At 41.4% G+C, this 25,000-nt stretch overlaps 1 protein-coding gene across 1 annotated transcript in view; it reads right to left on the bottom strand.

Annotated features, from left to right (window-relative positions):
• Positions 1 to 17,143, bottom strand: part of ANKUB1 (ankyrin repeat and ubiquitin domain containing 1) — a gene marked incomplete at its 5' end in the record, with an annotated part of 48,965 nt that extends 31,822 nt beyond the window's left edge. Inside the window, 2 exons of the mRNA XM_081138420.1 lie at positions 15,594 to 15,737; positions 17,054 to 17,143. Of these exons, the coding sequence (XP_080994546.1) occupies positions 15,594 to 15,737; positions 17,054 to 17,143 (234 nt within the window). The remainder of the gene's footprint in view (positions 1 to 15,593; positions 15,738 to 17,053) is intronic.
• Between the last annotated feature and the right edge of the window lie 7,857 nt (positions 17,144 to 25,000).

Genomic DNA, 25,000 nt, shown 5'->3' with positions numbered 1-25,000 from the left:
CCCTCTTAAAAAAGCAAGCTGCCCTTTGTTTCTTGGCCTTGTATTGATTAGCATGCATCAGCCCTTTCCCCTTCACAGGGAAAGTAAAATAAACTCCCTCTTTACATCTATCTTTTCTCTCAGTTGTGAAATCTTTCACAGCCCCATGTCACCAGCCAAAACCCTAACACTACCCACCTGGCTTTTCACACTACTTTTTTTGATCATGTTGCTGTTGAAACTGGATAAGACGGCACCTTGTAGCTGGTTCCTTGGATCTATTCCGATCTGGATATTTGATACTATTCTGGCCATACTCATTGTGGAAATGGCTGGGTGATGTAAGTCTGGCTCTGACCCTCAGCATGGATCACACAATATTAAAAAACACACAGCTGGTACAGCATTGCAATGTTACTTAGATGCGCCTTCTGCCTTGCTCGCGCTAAACTGGAAGGGTCTACTGCCGCAAATCTGTCCTACGGCTTCATTCCTTTGTGGGCCTTGCTGGCTGGGACTTCAACAGAGCTCGGCTATCATGTCTTTTTTGTGACGACTGACTTCTAAGGGCATCACTTTATTATATTGCTGCTCCACAAGTTGTCATTGAAGGGTTCTGAATCTTTGCAAGCTTGAAGAAACCAGAATACTGGGAAAATTACCAAATGCAGTTTTCTACTGCTTCCGCAAAATAGTCTTGGTGAGCCACGGACTTCCAGGCAACCCAAAGCTTCATTAGTCAGTGTTTGAGTTGTTAATATCCTTTTTTCCCTATTTAAATAAAGTTTGTTTTGGATCTTAAAAACAAAACAAAACAAAAACAGATGCAATTCGCTGTACATACATATATGGGCATTAACAATAAAGTAGGAGAAGGTAAAGAGAAACAGAAAGAAGACAGTTAATGCAAGTTTTGAGCACTGCTGTATTTTTTTTCACAAGTTCTGCTTTTTTATATTTTGCTATTTTGGAATTGCAGCACCAAATAAGCAGGAACTTTCCCCAACTATTTCAGAGTAGACCAAAAGAGGAAATAATGCTTGTTTTTGTTGAAATGAACGAATTCAAGTTGAGATGTCTTCATAAACATCTAAACCTCAGAGACTTCCCTTTTTGTATGACAGTCATCCTGGAGAGCTTACTCTTGAAGTCTAGACACTGAATTGGAACACCTTTCTTCACCAAATTCTTTACGTACTGTTTTTTTGTGTCTTATCTTAGAAGAGATAGACATTTTTTTGAAACATATTTTCACTTACAAATTATACATTTTTAAGAAGCATGTTTATACATGTTTTGTGTATAAAATATATTTAAAATCTAAATTCACATATTATGTATCTTCTGGATTTTGGTGTTTAATGATGCCTTTCAAAAGCTAAAATGTACATTATTTTGAATCAATTTTAGACCAACTAATACAGTTCCAACTTCTTCAACTTGTCTGATTGACATCTACTCAATGGTACTATAATTAATCCAATTATCTTACTATAAAACAACATTCCAAAGGTGCCAGAAGGTTAGCCAAGTTTGAACCCAGCCCTGGCTCCTGTGGGTTGATGGAAGTGTGTTGATAGAAGAAGGCAGAGGAAGTAGAGGCATGTCAGGGAGACTGAGCTCAGCTCCCACTTTAGAAGGCGCAACCTGCCAGATAGCTGTTTCTCAGCCCACGGTGCTCCCGATAGGCTGACCCACCCAGCCCCACTTAGAATTAGGAGCCAATAAGGCCAAGACGTGCAGAAGGGGAATCCAGCCTCTGGGCGGAGCTGAGGCATCGCAGGCCTGGCGGCAGGACTGGCAGCAGTGTCCAGTGCCCGCCCCGAGGGCTCAGGGGTGGCTGCGGGGTGGCCTTTCTGGACTGGGTCTGGGCATGACTTAGAAATTGTTTCTGGCTGCGTAATCTCTGAGCCCAGATCCGCCAGTCTTCCTGCCTGACTGTGAACTAGCCAAGAGCCTTTCAATATATTTGTCTGCTGCTGAAATTGCCCAGGCTTCATTTGTGCTGCCTGTAGCTAAGAACCCTGACGCCGGATAGGGAAGGGGCAAGGATACCGGGCCACCTTGCCTTGAGGGCAGAGGAGGAGAGATGCCGGAGGACGGGAGGGAATCCAAACCCTGAAAGGCATCTTAATGCCTGCTTCTCGTAACAGTCACATCCCTTCTTGTTAGTTTTCGTACTTTACTTCTCAAGGTCTTTATCAACTCATTTATTCAACACATATTTATGAAGAGCCTACTGCGTGCCCGGTACTATTCCAGGTTCTGGGTGACAGCAGTGAACAAAATGAAGCAATAGTTTCCGCAGTAACACCAGTTAGAATGAAGGAGGCAAATCTGACACACGTCTGCCTGCTGGACAGTGACCTGGGCCTGGCAGTGCCTCAGGCCACAGCCTACGAGGACCCAGCGGCTGCAGCATCCACAGTGAGTGGCAGGACTGACTCCTGCGTCAACAGAACTTGGAGATATTTGCCATACCAAACAGTTCTTACGGCTTCTTAGGAGTTTTTCCAAAGAAGGAAAAATGGATGCAACGCTCTTTCCCCACTGTTCTTATGTCACCCCACCTCCTTTCCCTTTTTCAAATGTGTCTACGTTACCCTTAAAGCAGAAGGTGTGATATGTGGGAAAACTGGAAAATGTACTGGCTGTTTCAAAATGTATTTGGAGTACATCACCTCGTAATTTATCTAATGTCTTTCCTTTTTTTCACACAAGCAAGAACCTTATAATTCACATAAAAATATAAACACAATAAAAAACCCAAATATTTTGTAGTTATTTCATATCTACTTGCACCTTTTCAAAAAGAAAATTGCTTACTTTAAGTTTTTAAACTTTGCCAAAGTGTTTGGTTCCCATCTTGGTATTTCTAAGTGGTACCAAAATAAATGAAGAGACCCTAGCTTTCCTAGATTCTCAGAAGGTATTGTATGAAGTAACGTAAGAAGAGTACTACTTGCCCTGGCTGGTGTGGCTCAGTTGGAAGGAGCATTGTCCCAGACACCACAAGGTGGCAGTTTCAAGCCCCAGTCAGGGCACATTCAGGAGGCAACCAACCAATGTTTCTTTCTCACATTGATGTTTCTTTCTCTCCTTCCCTCCATCCCTTCCTTTCCCTAAAAATCAATTAAATTTTTTTTTTTTTTAAAAAAGAATGGTACTACTTAAATTTGTATGCATCTAATTATGCAAAACAGTAACATGACTTAGAACGCAGCCTTTGGTTTCGTAAGCTAGTTCGAATTGCGCAGAGCTGGTGTGACTGCATTCTTTGGGGAGTGGGGTATATTCATGAAGCATTTTTGTTGTTGTAAGCCGTTCTGAACTGTCGTCATACATACACAGGAAATAGGAAGAGTTTTAGAATAGCCTTCCTTTATCATCTGTTCTAAGCAGAAACTAAGGTAGGATAGAAACCAATATTTATGGCTTCTGCAGGCAATTCTCCTCCTTCAGATTCAAGATAATATTTTCTTTCTCAAACCCAGTGATAAGAAATTCTCTAAATGTGATTCTACCGAAGAAGGTGAAGATTAAGATCAGCAAGATTTCCATGGAGCTTGAGAGTTTTTAATTAAAGCCTACGTGTAGCCGAGTCCTGTGAGTTATGTGCTGCCTCTCTTAAATAAATCCTTTGACTCACACTCCATGTTTTTCCATTAGCAGTTTAAACTCCAGGGGAGGTTAGAGTTCAGTGCAAAGGCAGCTTGCATCGCTGTGATAGATGAAGCTTTTTTTGGAGAATAAAATATTTTTATAAGTAAAACTATGAAGGTAGGCTGCCTCTGGGGAGGGAAACTGGGGGCCAGAGGTAGGAGGTAGATTTTTTATTGTATATCCTTTTGTGTTTTTTTAAATTGAGCACCGTGTGAATGTGCTACCTAGTCAAAAACAAGTGAAATTTTAAAAGTTTTAAATAAGAAAAACCAAGCTGTGCTTGGTTAAAGAATGGTATCCTATTTATAGTCTTAACACATTTTATCTGTATCTGTGAATAGCCATAGTTCAATCAAATCCCTCCAAGCTCGCTCAGATATTAATGATGAACTTACACCACTATCTCCAACTAAGCAAACAACTGAAACATCTTGAACGTCATTACTGGCATTGGAAAATTCCAGGAAAATTTAGAGTTATCCTACATAGTCCCAAAACCACAGTATTTAACTAATTTAAAGACATAAAGCAAAGATATTTAAGAAATTATATGGGGGAGGGGGGTTGAAGATGGTGGTGGAGTAGGTGGATCTTTCTCGCACCCCCTCCCAGAACCTAACTGGAAATAAAACTAAATTGGGAGACGTTCACCCTGAATTACCAGCTGAAGACTAGCCGAGGAGGAGACTATAGGAAGGGCAGAGGGGCTGGCCCAGCCTCCATGGGGGGCAGGAAGAGAGTGCAGAGGGAGCTCTCAGAAGCAAGGGGGTTTGCCCTGAGAGGAGTTAGGCCCAGGCCCCAGGCTGGGGACAGCTGGGAGCAGCAGAGCTGGGGACAGCAGCCCATGTGACATCCAGCCATGAAAGGCAGTGGGACTTCTATCTCCAGAGAGAGAAGGAGCCTGTCAGACATAAAGCCATTTAAAAAAAATCAGAGCACAGGATTTTCATTTGCAGTTACTCAAATGAGGCTTTGGTAGAAGGAGGACAGTGCGGACTGGAGTGGCCTGAAGAGCTGGGAACCACTGGGGGGAGACGTGGAAGAGCAGTGGCCAGGAGACCTGCGCCTGGTCATCCACCCCCAACCTCAGCAGCCGCAGCAGCAACAGCCTGGGGAAGGCAGACACCCCGGCCTTGGGGATACCCCTCTCCCCTCCCAGCATCTTGGGCCCTACTGAGGAGGCAGCAGCAAAGGCCAAGTACATGGGTCTGGACAGCCTCAGGGGGTGCCAGTGGGGACATTCCCCCCACTGTCCTGGGAACCTACTGGCTCTCCACAGTCACAGAAGAGCTGACAGAAACACCCAGCTGCCAGCAGACCCCGCCGGACTGCATACGAGAGACTCCGCCCTGCTGAGGTCAGAGAAATAATCTGGGACAGATTCAGACGTGTGGCTCTGGGATGGGAGAACACCCCCACCATCATCCCTGAAATCTGAACCCCCCCATGGCAGAACCCGAGGCCTCATCCTCCAGATTCAGCCCAAAGCCCTTTCAGTAACTAAGTCTGACAGCTGGCAGGCAGGCACAAGTGGGTGGAGGTGGACCCTTAGGTCCTTGGGACATTTGCTCACCTGCCCCTGGGTCCCATGTGGCTGCCAAGCCAGCCCTAGAGCACAGCTTGGCGTCTCCCGCATACACCCAAGCCCTGTGGAGGCAGCCACAAACTGTAGCTCACTCGAAGCTTCAAATAGGTTTCCGAGAGCCAAACATGGACAGCTTCGGACAGTGGCCAGCCCCAAAGTTCCTCCCAGAGGCCCCGAGGCGGCAGACAGGACCCTCAGCCTCAGCGACATAGAGCAGGATCCGAAGGGAGCTGCGGCAGGCACTCCAGTCTGCCCAAGTCAAGGCCGCTTCTCTTTTTTTGGCATTATTTTTTATTTTACCTTTTTAATTGCTTTGTTATTATTTTTGTCTCTTTTTTTCTTGCATGTCTCTTCTTTCTCTTTTCACCTTTTCTTGAATTCTTTCTTTCTTTTCTTTTTTCCTTTTCATAATTTTCCTTCCTCTTTTCTTTTATGCTGTTTTCCTTTTCCTATTCTTTATTCTTATTTTTTCTCTACCTTCTTTCTTTCCATATTCTTTTTTCTCCCCCTTTCTTTCTTCCCGTATTCTTTTCTTTAATTACTCATGCTCTCTTTGCTCTTGTGGTTGCTGTTGTTGTTGTTGGGGACTTAGTATGCTTTTGTCTGTTCCTTGTTGTGTTGTGTTGTGTTGTGTTGTGTTGTGTTCTGTCAGCACCTGCACAACAGCTTGCATGACGTGGTCGAGGTTGATCCTCACAGACAGCCAGCCCGAGGGGAGATCCCACCCATGAACAGAACAGCAACACTCAAGACACAATTGCAACAAAAGAGCCAAAACAGCCCACACAAGGGCCATTCCTAGAGCACCCAGCTCAGGAGATCAAAGAGACTGCACCCACCCCTGGGTCCCACAGGACACTTACTACATAAAGCCACCCCACAAAGACTGGGAGGCACAGCAGTTCTATCTAATACATAGAAGCAAACCAAAAGAGACAGCTAAAATGGGGAGACAAAGAAACAACCCCCAAATGAAAGAAAAGGAAGAATCTCCAGAAAAAGAGCTAAATGAGATAGAGACAAGCAATTTATCAGACATAGAGTTCAAAGTAATGGTTATAAGGATGCTTGAGGAACTTAGTGAGAACTACAAGAAACTTAGTGTGAACTACAACAGCATGAAAAAGGAACAGAAACCGTGAGCAAGAGCCAGTCGGAAATTAAGAATACCATATCTGACATAAAAAATACACCAGAAGGAATTAAAAACAGATTGAAGCAGAGGATCAAATCAGTGCTTTGGAAGGCAAGGTATAAAAAGCACCCAATTAGAGCTGCAAAAAAGAAAAATGAGTTAAAAAGCAGGAGGATAGTTACATGAAATTTAACATCAGCTTCATATGGGTACCAGAAGAAGAAAAAAGTGATCAAGGAATTGAGAACCTGTTTAAAGAAATAATGACAGAAAACATACCTAACCTGGTATAGCAGAAAGTCACACAACTTCAGGAAGCACAGAGAATCCCAATCAAGATGAACCCACAGAGATCCACACCAAGACACATCATAATTTTTTTTTTCAATCCTCACCTGAGGACATTCTTCCCATTGCTTTTCAGAGAGAGTGGAAGGAGAGAGAGAAAAGAGAGAGAGGGAGGGAGAGAAAGATCGATGTGAAAGAGACACATCGGTTGGTTGCCCCTTGCCCAAGCACTGACCGGAGCCGGGGATCAATCCTGCAACTGAGGTACGTGCCCTTGGCCAGACTCAAACTCATCAGTCTGCCAGCCAGTGCTCTAACCACTGAACCAAACCAGCTAGGGCAAGACAAGTTATAATTAAAATGATAAACATTAAAGACAAAGAAAGAATCTTAAAAGCAGCAAGAGACAGACAGAAGGTTACCTATGAGGGAGCTCCCATTAGACTGTCAGCTGATTTCTCAGTAGAAACACTTCAGGCCAGAAGTATTCAAAGTCATGAAAAGCAAGCACCTGAACCCAAGACTACTCTATCCAGCAAGGCTATCATTTAACATTGAAGGCAAAATAAAGAGCACCCCCAGACAAAAAAGGCCAAAGAAGTACATTACCACCAAACCAGCATTGCAGGAAATGTTATAGGGATGGCTATAAGAAGAAGAAATCATGAGACAGAGGAACATAGGTATTAAAAAAATGGCAATAAATAAGTACCTTTCATAATAACTTTAAATATAAATGGATTAAGTGCTCTAATCAAAGACAGGGTAGCTGAATAGATAGTTAAAAATGAACCATATATATGCTGTCTATAAGAGACCCACCTCAGAAGAAAAGAGTCACACACACTAAAAGCGAAGGGATGGGAAAAAAATATTCTATGCAAATGGAAAAAAAAAAAAAAAAAGCTAGGGTAGCAATACTCATATCTGACAAAATAGACTTCAAAACAAAGGCTATAAAAGAGACAAAGAAGATCACTACATAATACTTAAGGGATTGATCCAACAGGAAAATATAAGTGTTGTAAACATATATGCACCCAATATAGGAGCATCTAAATATATAAAAAACTCATGGTGGACTTTAAGGGAGAGATCGGCAGCAATACAGTCACAGTATGGGACTTTAACACCACACTGTCATCACTGTATAGATCTTCCAGACAAAATATAAAGACGGAAACAATGGCCTTAAACTGGATCAGGTGGATTTAATTGATATTTACAAAACATTTCATCCCAAAGCCATAGGATATACATTCTTCTCAAGTGCATATGGAACAATCAGAGAGAGACCACATGTTAGGACACAAAACAAGTCCCTACAAGTTTAAGAAGATTGAAGTCATATCAAGCATCTTCATGGATCACAATGGCATGAAATTAGAAATCAACTACAGTAAAAACACTCAAAAACATTCAAACACATGGAGGGTAAATAGCATGTTATTAAACAATGAATGGGTTACCAATGAGATAAGGAAGAAATAAAAAATTGTCTGGAAACAAATGAAAATGAATACACAACAACCCCAAATCTATGGGACACAGTGAAAGCAGTGCTGAGAGGGAAGTTCATAGCATGACAGGCCTACTTGAAAAAACAAGAAAAAGCTTTAGTAAACTATCTAACCCTATGATTTAAAGACTTAGAAAGAGAACAACAAGAAAAGCCCAGAGTAAGTAGAAGGAAGGAAATAATAAAGATCAGAGCAGAAATAAATGACATAGAGACTAAAAAACAATACAAAAGATCAATGGAACCAAGAGCTGGTTCTTGGAAAAGATAAACAAGATCGATGAACCTTTAGCCAGACTCACCAAGAAACAAAGAGAGAAGACCCAAATAAGTAAAATCAGAAACAAAAGAGGTGGAGTAACAACCGACACCACAGAAATACAATGGATTGTAAGAAAATACTATGAACAACTATATGCAAACAAGCTGGACAACTTAGACGAAGTGGACACATTCCCAGAAACATACACTCTTCCAGAACTGAATCAGGAAGAATCAGAAAACCTGAATAGGGCCAATAACAACTGATGAAATTGAAGAAGTAATCAAAAACTCCCACCAAACAAAAGTCCTGGACTGGATGGCTTCACAGGCAAGTTTTACCAAACATTTAAAGAGAACTAACACCTATTCTCCTCAAACTATTCCAAAGTTTCAAGAGGAAGGAAGGCTTCCAAACTCTTTTTATGAGAGCAGCATTATCCTAATTCCAAAACACTACAAAGAAAGAGAATTACAGGCCAATATCCCCGATGAACATAAATGTTGAAATCCTCCACAAAATATTAACAAATTGGATCCAACAATACATTAAAAAGATCACACACCATGACCAGGTGGGATTTATTCCAGGGTTTCAAGGCTGGCACAATATTCACAAATCAATAAATGTGATACATCACACAAACAAAATGAAGGATAAAAATTTCATGATCATACCAATATATGCAGAAAAAGCATTTGACAAAATCCAGCACCCATATTTTTAAAAATATGTTTTATTTTTAGAGAGAGAGGGAGGGAACGGGTGAGAGAGAGAGAAAAACATGAGTGAGAGAAACATCACATCGATAGATTGCCTTCTACATGCCCCCTACTGGGGAATGAGCCTACAACCCAGGCATATGTCCTGACCAGGAATTGAACCAGCTGCCTCTTGGTGCATGGGACCACGCTCAACCCACTGAGTCACACCGGCCGGGCCAGCACCCATTTTTGATAAAAACTCTCAGCAAGTGGAAATAGAGGGATCATACCTCAACATAATAAAGGCCATATATGAAAAACCTATAGCCAACATCATACTCAATGGGCAAAAACTAAATTAAGATCAGGAACAAGACTGGGATGTCTGCATTCACCACTTTTATTCAACATAGTACTGGAAGTCCTAGCCACAGCCATCAGACAAAAAGAAGATGATAGGATATCATACATAGAAAACCCTAAGGACTCCACCAAAAACCTGCTCCATTTAATAAACGAATTCAGCAAAGTAGCAAGATACAAAATTAACATCCAGAAATGGATGAGATTTTTAATATACCAATAATGAACTCTCAGAAAGAGAAACTAAGAACACAATCCAATTTACCATTGTACCAAAAATAATAATCATAATCATAATAAGATACCTGGGAATAAACTTAACCAAGGAGGCAAAAGACCTGTACTCAGAAAACTATAGGACATTGAAAAAGGTACTAGAGGGTGATACAAACAAGTGGAAGGGGCGGCGGATTGAGTGGAAGCTACACTGACACTCCCAGGACCAAACTGGAATTACAACTAAAATATGGAAGACCATCCTGAATAATCAACTGCAACCAAGGACAAAAACATGGAGACCACATAGGGGAAGTGCAGAGGCATGGTAGGAAGTGCAGAGGCATGAGAGGGCTGGCTGGGCTGCCCCAAGCAGCAGCTTAAGGTCTGGAGGGATATCTCAGCTGTTTGGGGTTCCCACTGAGAACTCTGGGGTCTAAACCCCAAGCTGTGTTCCCCAACTCAGAGCACAAGAACTGAGAAAGGTGCCCACAAAATATCTGACTTGAAAAGCAGCAGGGTTTCTGTCTGCCAGCAAAAGATGGCTGGAAATACAGGCATCCTCTTAAAGGGCCAATGCACAAAAGTGTCATGTGGAGCTGCTCACCTGGGCACTGGTGGAGAAAAGGCAGAGTGGACTAGAGCAGTGTGAGGAGAACCAGGGGGGCTGACTGGCAGAACAGATATCAGAGGGCACCCATCTGGACCCCAGTGCTCAGTCATTCCCCCATACTGCAGAGGATATCTTTCTCAGGCAGACATTTACCTTCCAAGCCACTTTTGCCTGGGGGGAGAGCAATTGCCCCGCAGTGTTGGAAAACCTTTGGCCCCACTCTGTGGAGTTTCTACAGCCTGAGGTTCATTAAGAGTCTGAATAACATCCTCTGGGTGATTTGAATCTTTGCTTGAATTGCTTCTGGACTCAGAGCTTGGAAAAGCAGACTTTGGTGCCTATCTTGGTCTTGTACAAACACACCCAGCCCCAGCAGAGGAAACCAGAAGCTGTGGAGCATGGAAAACTTCAAACAGGGTATTCAAGGCCAGTCACAAACAGCATCTGACATTGTCCTGCACCAGAGACCATCCAAAAGACTGGGAATCCTGGCAGATCTACCTAACACATAGAAACAAATCCAGACAGGCAGTCAAAATGGGGAGACATGAAAAAAGATATAGAAATTATGAAGGAAATTAAGAATAACATAATAGAAAAACAAAACAAAACATTGGAAGGAATGAACAGCAGATTGGGGGAAGCTGAGGATCAGATCAGCGAATTAGAAGACAAGGTAGAAAAAAAAATCACTCAATCAGAGAACCAAAAAGAAAAAACAATTAAAAAACAGGAGGACAGTTTAAGGGAGTTGTGGGACAGCATGAACATAACAACATTTGAATCACAGGAGTGCCAAAAGAGGTAAAAAGTAAACAAGGGTTAGAGAACCTGTTTGAAAAAATAATGGCAGAAAACTTCCTTAATCTGGTCAAGGAAAAAGTCGCACAACCTCAGGAGGCACAGAGTGTCCCAAGCTAGAAAAACCCAAAGAGGTCCACACTCAGACACATCATAATTAAAATGCCAAAAATTCAAGACAGAGAATATTAAAGGCAGCAAGAGAAAAGCAATCCGTTACCTACAAAGGAGCTCCCATAAGGCTGTCAGATGACTTCTCATCAGAAACTCTACAGGCCAGAGGGAATGGCATGAAATATTCAGGGTAATGCAAAACAAGTATCTGAAACCAAGATTACTCTATCCAGCAAAGCTATAATTCAAAACAGATGGTGAAATAAAGAGCTTTCCAGACAAAGAAAGGCTAAAGGAGTTTATCACCACCAAACCAGCATTGCAGGAAATGTTAAAGGGACTGCTGTAATAAGAAGTTGAAATAGAGAGAATGAGAAACATAGGCATAAAGAAATAAAATGGCAATGAATAAGTACCTATCAATAATAACCTTAAATATAAATGGATTAAATGTCCCAATCAAAAGACATGCAGCAGCTGAATGGATAAGAAAACAAGACCCAAATATATGCTGTCTACAAGAGACCCACCTCAGAACAAAAGTCTCACACAGGCTGGGAAAAAATAAAACAAAACAAAAACTTTTCAAGGACTTTAAAGGGGAGATTGACAGCAATACAGTCAAGTAAGGGACTTTAACAACCCCGTCTTTACTGGATAGATCTTCCAGACAAAAAATCAACAAGGAAACAGTGATTCTAAATAACACACTAGATCAGATGGATTTAATTGGCATTTACAGAACATTTCACTCAAAGCTGCAGAATATGCATTCTCCTCAAGTGCACATGGGACATTCTCAAACTTAGACCACATGGTAGGACACAAAATAGGTCTTTACAAGTTCAAGAAGACTGAAATCATATCAAGCATCTTCTCAGATTTACACAATTGAATACTATGCATCTTTAAAAACAAAGGATCCCTTATCCTTTGAGACACCATGATGGGACCTGGAGAGTGTTATGTTAAGCAAAATAAGCCAGTCAGAGAAAGACAAGTATCACATGATCTTACTCATATGTGGAATCTAATGAACAAATGAAACCGATGAACAAAGTAGATCCAGAGACATAGAAGCATGGAACAGACTGACGAATCTCAGAGAGAAGGCAGGGGTAGGTGGGTGGAGGGAGATTAACGTAAGAATTTATATGTATATATGCATAACCCAGGGACACAGACAATAGAGGGATGAAGTCCTGGGGGGAGGGGTGTAGAGAGGAGGGGATCAATGGGGGAAAAAGGAGGACATTTGTAATACTTTCAACAATAAAGGTAAATTAAAAACAAACCAACAACAACAACGAAAACACAAATGGAAGCATATACCATGCTCATGGATAGAAGGATTAACATCTTTAAAACATACATACTACTCAATGCAATCTATAGATTCAATGTAATCCCTATTAGAATACCAACAGCATATTTCACAGATCTAAACAGATATTCCAGAAATGTATATGAACCACCCCCCCAAAAAAAACCACACCGAATCTCCACAGCAATCTTGAGAAAGAAGAATAAAATTGGAGGGATCACAATACCAGACATCAACCTATACTACACAGCCACTGTAATCAAAACAGCCTGGTACTGGCACAAGAACAGGCATATAGACCAATGAAACAAACCAGAGATCCCAGAAATCGACACATGCCAATGTGGTCAATTAATATTTGACAAGCAGGCAAGAGCATACAATGGAATAAAGATAGTTTCTTTAATAAATGGTGTTGGGAAAATTGGACAAGTACATGCAAAAAGATGAAACTAGATTCTAACTTACACCATACACAAGAATAAACTCAAAATGGATAAAAGACGCCCAGCCGGGTGTGGTTCAGGGGTTGAGCGCAGACCTAGGATCCAGGCGATTAGGGTTTGATTCCTGGTCAGGGCACATGCCTGGGTTGTGGGCTTGATCCCCAGTTGGAGGCAGCTGCTCAATGACTCTTTCATCATTGATGTTTCTATCTCTCTCTCTCCCTCTCCTTTCCTCTCTCTGAAATCAATAAAGACATATTTTTAAAAAAAAGAGAGTAACTTTCATTAAAAAAAAAAAAAAGAATAAAAGACAAGTGTAAGATGCAAAACCATAAAAATCCCAGAAGAAAACAGACAGCAAAATCTCAGACATATCTTGTAGCAGTATTTTCACTGATACATCTCCTAGGGCAAGAGAAATAAAGGAAAAAATAAACAAATGGGACTCCATCAAACTAAAAAGCTCTGCACAGCAAAAGAAACCATCAAGAAAACGAAAAGGAAACCCACTGTATGGGGGAACATATTTGCCTATGATACATCTGATGAAGGGTTAATTTCCAAAATATACAAAAAACTCATAGATCAAAACCAGAAAGATAAAGAATCCAATTAAAAAATAGTCAAGGCATCTGCATAGACACTTCTCCAAAGAGGACATACCGATGGCCAATAGACATATGAGAAAATGCGCAACATCGCTAATCAGCAGAGAGATGCAAATTAAAACCACAATGAGGTATCACCTCACACCTGTCAGAATGGCTCCATCAACAAGTCATCAAATGACATGTGCTGGCGAGGGTGTGGAGAAAGGGGAGTCCTGGTACACTGCTGGTGGGAATGCAGACTGGGGCAGCCACTGTGGAAAACAGTGTGGAGTTTCCTCAAAAAGTTAAAAATGGAACTGTCATTTGACCCAATGATCCCACTTCTGGGAATATACCCTAAGAAACCTGAAACACTAATCAGAAAGAACATATGCAGCCCTATGTTCACAGCAGTGTTATTTACTATAGCTAAGATCTGGAAACAGCCCAAGTGCCCATCAGTGGACGAGTGGATAAAAAAGCTGTATTACATTTACACAATGGAATACTACATGGCTATAAAATTAAAAAATAAAAAGGAGTCCTTACCCTTTATGTCATCATGGATGGACCTTGAGATTATTATGCTAACTGAAATAAGCCAGTTAGAGAAAGACAAATATCACATGATCTTACTTACATGTGGAATCTAATGAACAAAATAAAATGATGAACAAAATAGATCCAGAGGCATGGATGCATGGAACAGACTGACAGATCTCAGAGGAGAAAGGGGTGGTGGGGTCTGGAAGAGATTAACCGAAGAACATATATGCATATATGCATAGCCCATGGACACAGATAATAGGGTGATGAAGGCCCTGGGGGGCAGGGGCTGGGTGGAGGGGGGCAAAGCAGGATAGGAATGGGGGACATCTGTATTACTGTCAACAATAAAAAAGATATTAAATTTAGTCTGTTTAAAGAAGTATTATATTACACTTTTCTGAGTGTCTGAGAGAAAAGAAGACAATGGAGTGGTTTTTATTTCCCTTTTTGATATTAAACATTCTTCAATAATATAAAAATAATAAGAGAATAATTGCTCATAAAGTATTAAAGATGTGGTCTTTTTGTTTACATAAACAGGATTATACAACGCTTATTTTCCTGTGAATTGTCTTTCTACTTAATTATAAATATTTTGGAATTTTCCTTTTATATAGCCTTCCCATTTAGTCAATCAGTAAAATATATTAAAACAAAATGAGTTAGCTTTGTTACCATGAAATTTTTTTAATGCTAAATTTGAGAAAATTAGTGCCTCATGTAGCAGAGAATATGTATTTTACTAAGTTTCTTGAGGCTCATGTTTTCATATGGGGTAAAGAACTAGTACTGAATAATATTTCTGCCCTACAGAGGAGCTCTTAAACTCTGTAGGCCACCTGTTTCTTTAAGAAGTTGTCAAACGTTAAAGGTCCTCCAACCCAGAAATCTCCAAGTAGAGTAATTTTGCATACATTGCGACTTTAGGGTTTTGTAAAGTTCTTAAAGCCCATTAGGGACCCCAAGTTAAGCACCACAGATTAAGGGCCCTGTAAGTGGGAAAGGCTACCTCCACTCTATAGGCACCTAATTCATGAATGGCTTCTCTGGCTGGATTTGATTGTAGGACCTGCCCCTTCAAGTTTATTGTTTCTGAAAAGTGCTTCCCTTTCCTCACCACAGTGCCCCAATCCATTGAGGACCCACGGAAGTGATCTAACCTCTTTCTACCTGCATCAGTATTCTAGATCCTCCCCTTAGCCTTGGCCCAATATTAGTTTGTGGGCTGCTCTGTGGTGATTGGGGCAGGCTGCAAGTTAGACAGGGAAGGAACAAACAGGGGAACTCTGTGGTCTCCACACCCTACGGCTCCTTACAGCACAGACTGCAGGCAAGAAGAGAAACCCTCTTCCTAAGTTGTGGAATGACTTTTGTTGAATTATCCACGATGTTATTCAAAATGAAATAGACATCTTGGACAAATGTCATTCTGATCATCGTACCTTAACAAAGCATTTGAGAGTTGAACAAAAAGATATTCCGACATCAGCAAGACTCCAGCTGTCCTCCAGGGCTGCTCCAGCATACCTCAGCTCCAGATACCGCCTGCCTTGTTCGTCTTCAGAGACAGGAATGCGGAAATAATCCTTAAAAATCAATAGCATATTATGAAAACAGCACACCTTTACATTACTGGACCAACAATGTAATTTCTTTTTGTTTACATTTTCCACTGAGTCATAAAATTATTTGGGAGAGAGGGAATAAGTATTAGACAGGATTTCTTAACTTGGAGTCTATAGGCCTCCCCAAAGTTTATGGATGTAATTTGTATGGGGTAAACCATAATTTATTTTTATTAATTCTAAATGAAATTGAGATTTTAAAAATTATGCATGTAGGCAACAAACTAAAGTAGCTATAGTTGGCTGTACCTGTTTGACGTTGTTACCAATAGGAATCACTGATATTTTTATATCACCTTATAGTTGCTGCAGATACCTCAAAATATTATGCTGATCATTACTTTGAAATTATAATAGTTATTAGGTACATTGCTAGAACTTAATATGTTAATAAAGAAGCCCACATGTCACTATATTACAAATTTGTTTTTTAATGTTTGAAAATTGTTTTTCAATATGACTGGCTTCCTTTTCTTTGTATATATTTTATTTTATGCATTTAAAGACATTCTGAGGAGTTCATGGGCTTGCCAGACTGCCAAAGGGATCCACAACTCATAAAGGTTACAAACCTCTGTGTTAGAAGATCTAGATTTCAGTGAAGACCATACTGCCCTAAATACTATGTAACTATAATTCAGTGTATGCTCCTTAGCAAATGGAAATGACCATCTCTAAGTTAAACACCATTTGGTGGTCAGGACCTAAATATTTGTCTTGATTTCCCATTTTAGAGTGAGTATTTAAAAGAAGTTTATAAGAAAGTTATTGCACCCAAATTATTTCTTATTCTGGCTCTGTGATCCTAAGTAAGAAGCAACCTGAGCTTCAGTTTCCCTAAAGGCAAAATGAGGCTGGAGCCCAGTTCTCTGAAGTCCCCTCTTCACCTTCCAATTGCTTGCTCATCAAACAAGCCATGTATCTGAGAACTGGCAAGCTCAGCTTGTATAGCCTAGAGTTAGGGTCTTAATTTGTCCTTTCATGAAGATTCACAGTAATAATATATGGGCCACGCACAACCCACGGGTTTCAGAAAGAGAAGTTAAACTTTTTTTCCTGAGAATTTACTCAGTTTGCTTTCCGGTCTAACGCCTCCATAGTTACCATCTTCTTATCAAACTGTTCTGTAAGCAAACAAAGATATTCTGAAACACTTTTAGTTCTCTGTTTGCTGAAAATGTACCCAGTAGTAAAATATCCGATCCATGTGCTGTATAAACTTCACTGTGTAGCTAAAATTATTATACATCTTCGTGGCTCAGGGACAAAGCACATACCTTTATCATCAGCTTCACAGCCTGCACGGTTTCATCTGCTGAAACTTCAAACGATTCAAAAGATCCCTCAAAGGCTATGAAAATCCTCATTTTCTCACAAACAAACAAACAAACAAACAACCCCCCCCCCCCAAACACACACACACTCACACACAAAACCCCACAACTTTTAAAAAATATCCTGTTGGATGGCTGGAAAAATTCCAATTTGCAATTAAGGACGAAAATGACAGGCAGGGGCAGCTGTTACTGTGGAGAGTCCCGCAGTGTAAGTGTCGGCCACAGGGCAGCTGCCTGCGAGGAGACGCTGCTGGGCCACCGGCAGCGGCCAGCAGCCGCCTGGTTCCTGTGCCACGGAAACAGCAAACTTGACAACGGCGAGGCCAAGTGTGAACAAGGGGCAGACGCGGAATTCAAGTCGCCACGTGCAAATTACTCTTTTGTGATGTGACCACCATCCACGGCCCCCTGAATCTGTGTTCTCTCAGTACAGCTCAGGGAAGGACCCTTCAAAATAGGTATTTAATTGGGATGCCCTGGCACAGAGTGAAGCAACACAGAGCCGCTTTTATTGAACGTGATAATCCTCCGAGTTCTCTGTAAATAACTCTGAGCTCAAGCATTCTGGTTTCCATAACGACTTTGTGTACTTGTGCCCCAGCGGTATTTCTAATCCTGCCACGGGGTACAGAACAATACCCGCTTGCACCAGGGAGATGAATGTGTAGGCAAATGGCTCTGCGGCTTTCCCATCCCCGCCCAACAGCAGCACAATATAGCTGGTATTTCTTTCAGCCCCCGCCGTTGTGTTATTTAGAATAATCTGCCATTCTCTTCTTCAACTTCCTGAAACTTGTTGGCGGAAAATATTTCAAACCCCACTCAATAAATGACAAAGATATTCAGCACCAGTACTCAAGTTTTATAGAGTAAGCCTTTTACTTAGAACTTAATTTTAAGACTTTCCTGTAAAACCCCCAGTATGATACACCTGGTTTAATGCTTTCGTGTCTGATCATTTTTTCTTATACGTATGTAAATCCTGTCTTCTTCCTGAAATTCCTCCCCATCGAGGACAGACCTCATCTTGCATCTCTTTTCGTTCTTAGCACAACGTGACTCACAGGATAGGTGCTCAGTAGGTGTTAACCTGCTGATGGATTCTGTTTCGATTTCCAACCTGAGTTCCAACTTTAAAAAATCTGAGAAAATGGAAAATATAAAGACAAAGAACTGCATTGCAAAGCTAACTCTTTTTGCCTCCTACTTTTCAAGTATTGCAACACAATGCTACTTGGTTTGCTGTCAAAATTTTAATAGCGAGTATATTAACATGGGATATAGTTGATGTTGTTTTACTGTCTTAACCACCCCCCACTCCCCAGCTGCTATGACTGTTGACTGCTCAAGGCTCACAGTTACACCCTCTTCTCCAAACAATTGCCCTCAGTTGATGGGAGCTGCCTTGCCAGGAAACTAGGCACTGCCCTCAATAACCGACTGTTAAGGGGCTACAGAAGGCCCACCTTCCATCCTAAGGGGTGAAAACTCTACAGAGGATCCCTGTAGGTGAGGCTATGGCTGGACTTTACTGAGGCTGTATCTTCCTCTGCATTCTCTCAATCCTGCCTGCCTCTCTCCCTTACTAGTTTTTCCTGAAGAGCACTCCCTCTGCCATTGACGTGCATCTCAGTCCCGCTCAGGCTCTGCTTCCAGAGCAACTAAGCCGAGGCAGAGGGCGTTAAAGACGCTCCTGTGCTTTAGGGAATCACAACCAAGTGTGTGATTTATACACGTGTGTTTTTTACACTGTGATAGACTTGCCTTTCAGAGTAAGATTATGTCATTAAGTACTTGTTTGCCATTCCTGCCCCCCCCCCCCCAGCCACGTTTGTAACTCGACCTTACTCTCATCATTACAGTTGGATGAACCAGAATGGAACTGACAGAATCCTTTCTCTTTGGACTGAAGGGAAGTAGGACTTTGTGGTCGGATGTGTAGCAGGTAACTTAGTAACTGTGGGGGAAGAACCATATTCTTCCTGCAATTGACTGAGTCAGCAGAGAAGGCTGACCCAGAGGAAAGAAGGAATCAGTCGTATAAAGAGGAACAGAGGCTCCCATGGTTCCAGTTGCCCTTGAATTTTGTGATACCTTGTCTATATAAAATAAATTCTCTTCATTTTACTTAATATTAAGCATGCTCTCGTTGGTGTCTGTTACTTACAATCAAAAGAGTTCTAACTCAACTAATCATCAAAAAGATGCAAATTAAAACTACAATGCCCAACTGGCGTGGTTCAGTGGTTGAGCATGGACCTGTGATCCAGGAGATCGAGGTTCGATTCCTGGTCAGGGCACATGCCCAGGTTGCGGCTGACCCTCAGCAGGGGGCGTGCACGAGGCAGCCGATCGTTGATTCTCTCATCATTGATGTTTTTATCTCTCTCCCTCTCCCTTCGTCTCTCTGAAGTCAACAAAAATATATTTAAAAAACACAAAAACTGCAATGAGGTATCCTCTCACACCTGCCAGAATGGCTACCATCAATAAATCAACAAACAAGTGCTGGCGAGGGTGTGGAGAAAGGGGAACCCTAGAAGATTGCTGGTGGGAATGCAGACTGGTGCAGCCACTTTGAAAAACAGTATGGAGTTTCCTCCTAGCAAATCGCTGGTCATGTGGCTTAGACCTCCTGAGTGTTTCCTCCCTGAAGATAACATCTAGGCTTCAATTATATTTCAGCTCCAGGCCCAGAAAAGCAGCAAAACCAGATAAGTGGCACCTTGGCTGCCTCAGGACTAGATACATTGACCCCCTGCCCTGGCACGACTAATCAGTGGAGACCACGACCCTGAAAGAGCACACCTGGAAAGCTGATGAATATTCTATTAAGGCCCCCCACCCCCAAGATTCTCCCTTAAGAAATCTCCCTTAAGGTTCCTACCTGCAAGAAAGAGATAAATACGCTCAGGACAAAGGACCCAGGGTGTGCTCCCCATCAGGGGAGCACGCTCACCCCCTGAACCTGTCTCCAAGTTCCCCAAAACAGTCCAGCCTGGGCTCTCCTGTTACCTCTTCCATACACTTTCCTTGTTTCACTGCCCTAAGTATATTTTTGCTGCCATCATGGACCCAATACCCATTGACTCAGTGCTGTGTAGCCCTTCCCTTTGGATATTCCCATCCCCTTTTAATTAAATAAATTTAATTTTTATTTATTTGCCCATCTGAGATGGCTGTTTAACCTCCCGTGCACCACCGACCGTAACCTTTCAGGTCTGTTTATCCCGCCTTCATGGTAATACAGTTATACCATCTTTGTTTTGGTTGTTACTTGCTTTGCAAAGCTTGCATCTTCCTTTTGCTGTCAACCTTTTGCTGTCCTTTAAATTTTAGAATGATGTCTTGTTAAAAAATATGTAGCTGAAAATCTATCTTTTAACTGACGAGTGTACCCCGTTTATCTCTTTTAAAGATTATTGATATACTTTTTCTCTCTCATTTTGTATTTGCCATCTGCAATACCGCTTGTTTCTGTTTCTGTTTCCTGTTTTTTAATCCTTACCCGAGGATACTTTTTCCATTGCTTTTCAAAGAGAATGGAAAGGAGAGAGAGAGAGACATATCGATACCAGATACATCGATTGGTTGCCTCCCACACGCGCCCCAGCTGGGGCCGTGGATCCAGCCTGCCACCGAGGTCCGCGCCCTTTGCCAGAATCACACCCTTCAGTCTGAGGGCCAACGCTCTGACCCCCGAGCAAGCTGGCTGGGGCTTCAATACCTTTTATTTGCTCCTTTCTCACCCCTACTTACCTGCTTTCTATTGAGTAATTATGTTTTATTTATGCCCTTTTTAAAGTTTCCTGGTTTGCCCTGGATAGGCCAAGGTTTTGGGTTCCATCCCTGCTCAGGGTACATATAAGAGTCAGCCAAAGAATGCGTAAATAATTGGAACCACAAACCCATGTCTCTCTCTCTGTCCCTCCCCTCTCTCTAAAAATCAATAAAATTTTTAAAAAAGATAATTAAAATAAAGTCCCAGCCCGTGTGGCACAGTTGGTTGGAGTGCTGCCCCATACACCAAAAAGTCGTGGGTTCGATTCCCAGTCAGAGCACATACCTAGGTTGCAAGTTCAATCCCAGGCACGAGTCTGGGCATGTGTGGGAGGCAACTGATAGATGTTCCTCTCTCACATCCATGTTTCTCTCTCTGTCTCTCTCTCCTTTCCCCTCGCTCTAAAAATCAATGAACATGTTCTCGGGTGAAGATTAAAAAAATAATAATAATAAAAATAAAATCTACTGGTTTGAAAGTTATACTCAGTTTCTTCACTCTCCATGCTTTTTTGGAACTTACTTCTTCTTTCAGGGTTCAATTTTCAACTTTTAAAAGACATTCTTTAGAAGTTATTTTAATAAAATTCTCTTCAGAGTAAATACTGGTTTTATTTTCTCAAAATGTCTTTATTTTGCCCGCATTTTTAAATGATAGCTTAGCTTTAAATAAGTGGAACAACAAAATAATGTCTCTTATCTCCCTCTCCCTCTCTAAAATAAATAAATAAATAAATAAATAAATAAATAAATAAATAAATAAATAAATAAATAAATAATGGAAACTAAATGATACCTCAGCTTGGCATACAATTCTATGTCTACAATTATAACTATTTTATTACTATTTTTTATTGTTGACAGTACTACAGATATCCCCCATTTACCCCGTACCACCACCTTTGCCCTCTGCACTGAAACCCCGCCCCACCCCAGGCCTTCATCACACTATTATCTGTGTCCATGGGCTATGCATATATGCATATAAGTTCTTTGGTTAATCTCTTCCTGACCCCTCAATAATAATTTTATTTTAGCATTTGAAGATACTCTTTTTTTAAAAATTTATTTTTATTGTTGAAAGTATTACAGATGTCCTCCTTTTTACCCCTTTGATCTCCTCCACCCTGCATCCCGCCCTCCCCCAGGCCTTCACCACACTATTATCGGTGTCCATGGGTTATGCATATATGCTGTTCCACGCTTCTGTGTCTCTGGATCTATTTTGGTCCTCAGTCTTTTGTTTATTCGATTCCACATATGAGTGAGATCATGTAAAATTGAATCAGGATGAATCAGAAAACCTGAATAGGCCAACAACAATGGATGAAATCGAAGCAGTAACAAAAAAACTCCCAACAAACAAAAGCCCTGGTCTGGACGGCTTCACAGGGGAGCTTTCTAATTCCTTAAGTTGTAGGTTTAGATAGTCTACTAAAAATTTTTCTTGCTTTTTGAGGTAGGCCTATAGTACTATGAGCTTCCCTCTTAGGACTGCTTTCGCTGTGTCCCATAGATTTTGGGTTGTGTGGTCATTTTCATTTGTTTCCAGGAAATTTTTTCTTTCTTTCTTGATCTTATTGGGAACCCATTCATTGTTTAATAACATGCTATTTTGCCTCCATGTGTTTGAATGTTTTTACTGTAGTTAATTTCTAATTTCATGCCATTTTGATTTGAGATGCTTGATATGATTTCAATCTTCTTGAATTGTAGAGACTTGTTTTGTGTCCTAACATTGGTCTATCTTTGAGAATGACCCATGTGCACTTGAGAGGAATGTATATTCTGCAGCTTTGGGGTGAAATCTTCGTAAATATCAATTAAATCCATCTGATCTAGTGTGCCATTTAGAGTCACTGTTTCTGTGTTGACTTTTTGTCTGGAAGATCTATCCAGCGAAGTTAGTGGAGTGTTAAAGTCCGCACCTATGACTGTATTGCCGTTGATCTTCCCCTTAAAGTCTTTAAGGTTATTATTGATAGGTCCTTATTTATTGCCATTTTAATTCTTTATGCCTATGTTTCTCTATTTCTTTTTATTATTACAGCAGTCCCTTTAGCATTTCTTGCAATGCTTCTATTTCTACTTCCAATTACAGCAGTCCCTTTCCTGCAGCGGTGGTTTGGTGGTGATAAACTCCTTTAGCCTTTCTTTTTGTCTAAGAAGCTCTTTATTTCACCATCTATTTTGACTGATAGCCTTGCTGGATAGAGTAGTCTTGGTTTCAGATCCTTGTTTTGCATTTCCTTGAATACTTCATGCCATTCCCTTCTGGCCTGTAGAGTTTCTGATAAGAAGTCAGGTGACAGCCTTATGGGAGCTCCTTTGTAGGTAACAGATTGCTTTTCTCTTGCTGCCTTTAATATTTTCTCTTTTTCTTGAATTTTTGGCATTTTAATTATGATGTGTCTGGGTGTTGTCCTCTTTGGGTTCTTCTTGTTTGGAACTCTCTGTGCCTCCTGAACTTGTGTGGCTTTTTCCTTGACCATGTTAGGGAAGTTTTCTGCCTTTATTTCTTCAAACAGGTTCTCTAACCCTTGCTTATTTTCAATCTCTTCTGGCACTCCTATGAAGCAAATATTGTTACATTTCATGTTGTCCCACAGCTCCCTTAAACTGTTCTCCTGTTTTTTAATTGTTTTTTCTTTTTGGATCACTGATTGAGTAATTTTTTCTACCCTGTCTTCTAATTCACTGATCCGATCCTCAGCTTCCTATAATCTGCTGTTTATTCCTTCCAATGTGTTCTTTATTTGTACTATGTCATTCTTCATTTCTGACTGGTCATTTTTCATAGTTTCCATATCTTTTTTCATCCTGTTGAGAATCCTTACAATCAGTAATCTGAACTCTATATCTAATAGATTGCTTATCTCCATTTCTTTGAGCTCTTTTTCTGGAGAATTCTCTTGTTCTTTCATTTGGGGCTTGTTTTTTGTCTCCCCACTTTGGCTGCCTATTTGGGTTTGTTTCTATGTATTAGGCAGGCCTGCTAGGACTCTCAGTCTTTTTGGAAGGTCTCTGGTGCAGGCCAATGTCACACACTGTTTGTAACTTGCCTTGAGTACCCTGTTTGGAGCTATCAACAACCCACAGCTTGAGGTCCCCTCCACTGGGGCTGGGTTTGTTTGGACAGGACCAAGATGCACACCAAGGTCTGTTTTTCCAAGGCCTGGGTCCAGAAGCAGATCAGGCAAAGACTCAAAGCACTCTGAAGTCTGCCTCTGCCTTCAGGCTGATTAATCTGATTCTCTTAATGAGCCTCAGGCTGTAGGTAGGGTGAGAGGTTTTCCAACAGGGTGGGGCAATTGTTTCCCCCTCAGGCAAAAGCTGCTTGGAGGGTAAATGTCTGCCTGAGAAAGATGTCCCCTGCAGTTTGGGGGGAAATGACTAGGCACAGGAATCCAGCTGGCTGTCCTCTGAGCTCTATCTTCAGAGCTCACAACTCTAGATTCTCTCACACAGCTCCAGTCCACTCTGCCTGCCCTCTGCTGGAGCCCAAGGTGAGTGGCTGCTCACAAAACTGTGTTGGCCCTTGAAAAGGGTGCCTGCATTTCTAGCTGTCTCTCCCTGGCAGGCAGAAACCCTGCTGCTTTTCACAGTCAGATGTTATGTGGGCACCTTTCTCAGTCCTGGTGCTCTTGGCTGGGAAGCCCAGACTGGGGTTTAGGCCCCAGAGTCCTCAGGGAAACCCCCCCACAGCTGAGGTATCCCTCCAGACTTTCAGCTGCTGCCTGTGGGAACCCAGCCAGCCCTCGTGCACCTCCTCATTTCCTACCAGTCTCTATGTGGTCTCCACTTTTCCTCCTTGGTTATGAGGGTGCTCTCCAGCTCGTCTTCAGTTGCAGTTGATTATTCAGGATGGTTTTTCTATATTTTAGTTGTAATTCCAGTTTGGTTCCAGGAGAGTGTCAGTGTAGCTTCCACTCAGTCCACTGCCATCTTTAATTTTAAGATATTATTTCATTAACTTTTAGTTTCTTTTGTTGCTATTAAGAAGCCAGCCTCTATTCCTTTATATGTACAATATTTTTCTTCTTTCTGCTTACTTAAGTACTTTGGTTTTTCTTTAATTCATTTCACTACAATGTGCCCTGGCTGGGT

The sequence above is a fragment of the Miniopterus schreibersii genome (assembly GCF_964146895.1).
Source record: "Miniopterus schreibersii genome assembly, chromosome: 5".
NCBI lineage: Eukaryota > Metazoa > Chordata > Mammalia > Chiroptera > Miniopteridae > Miniopterus > Miniopterus schreibersii.
The sequence above is the reverse complement of the archived record's forward strand: the minus strand, read 5'-3'. Positions and strand labels throughout refer to the sequence as shown.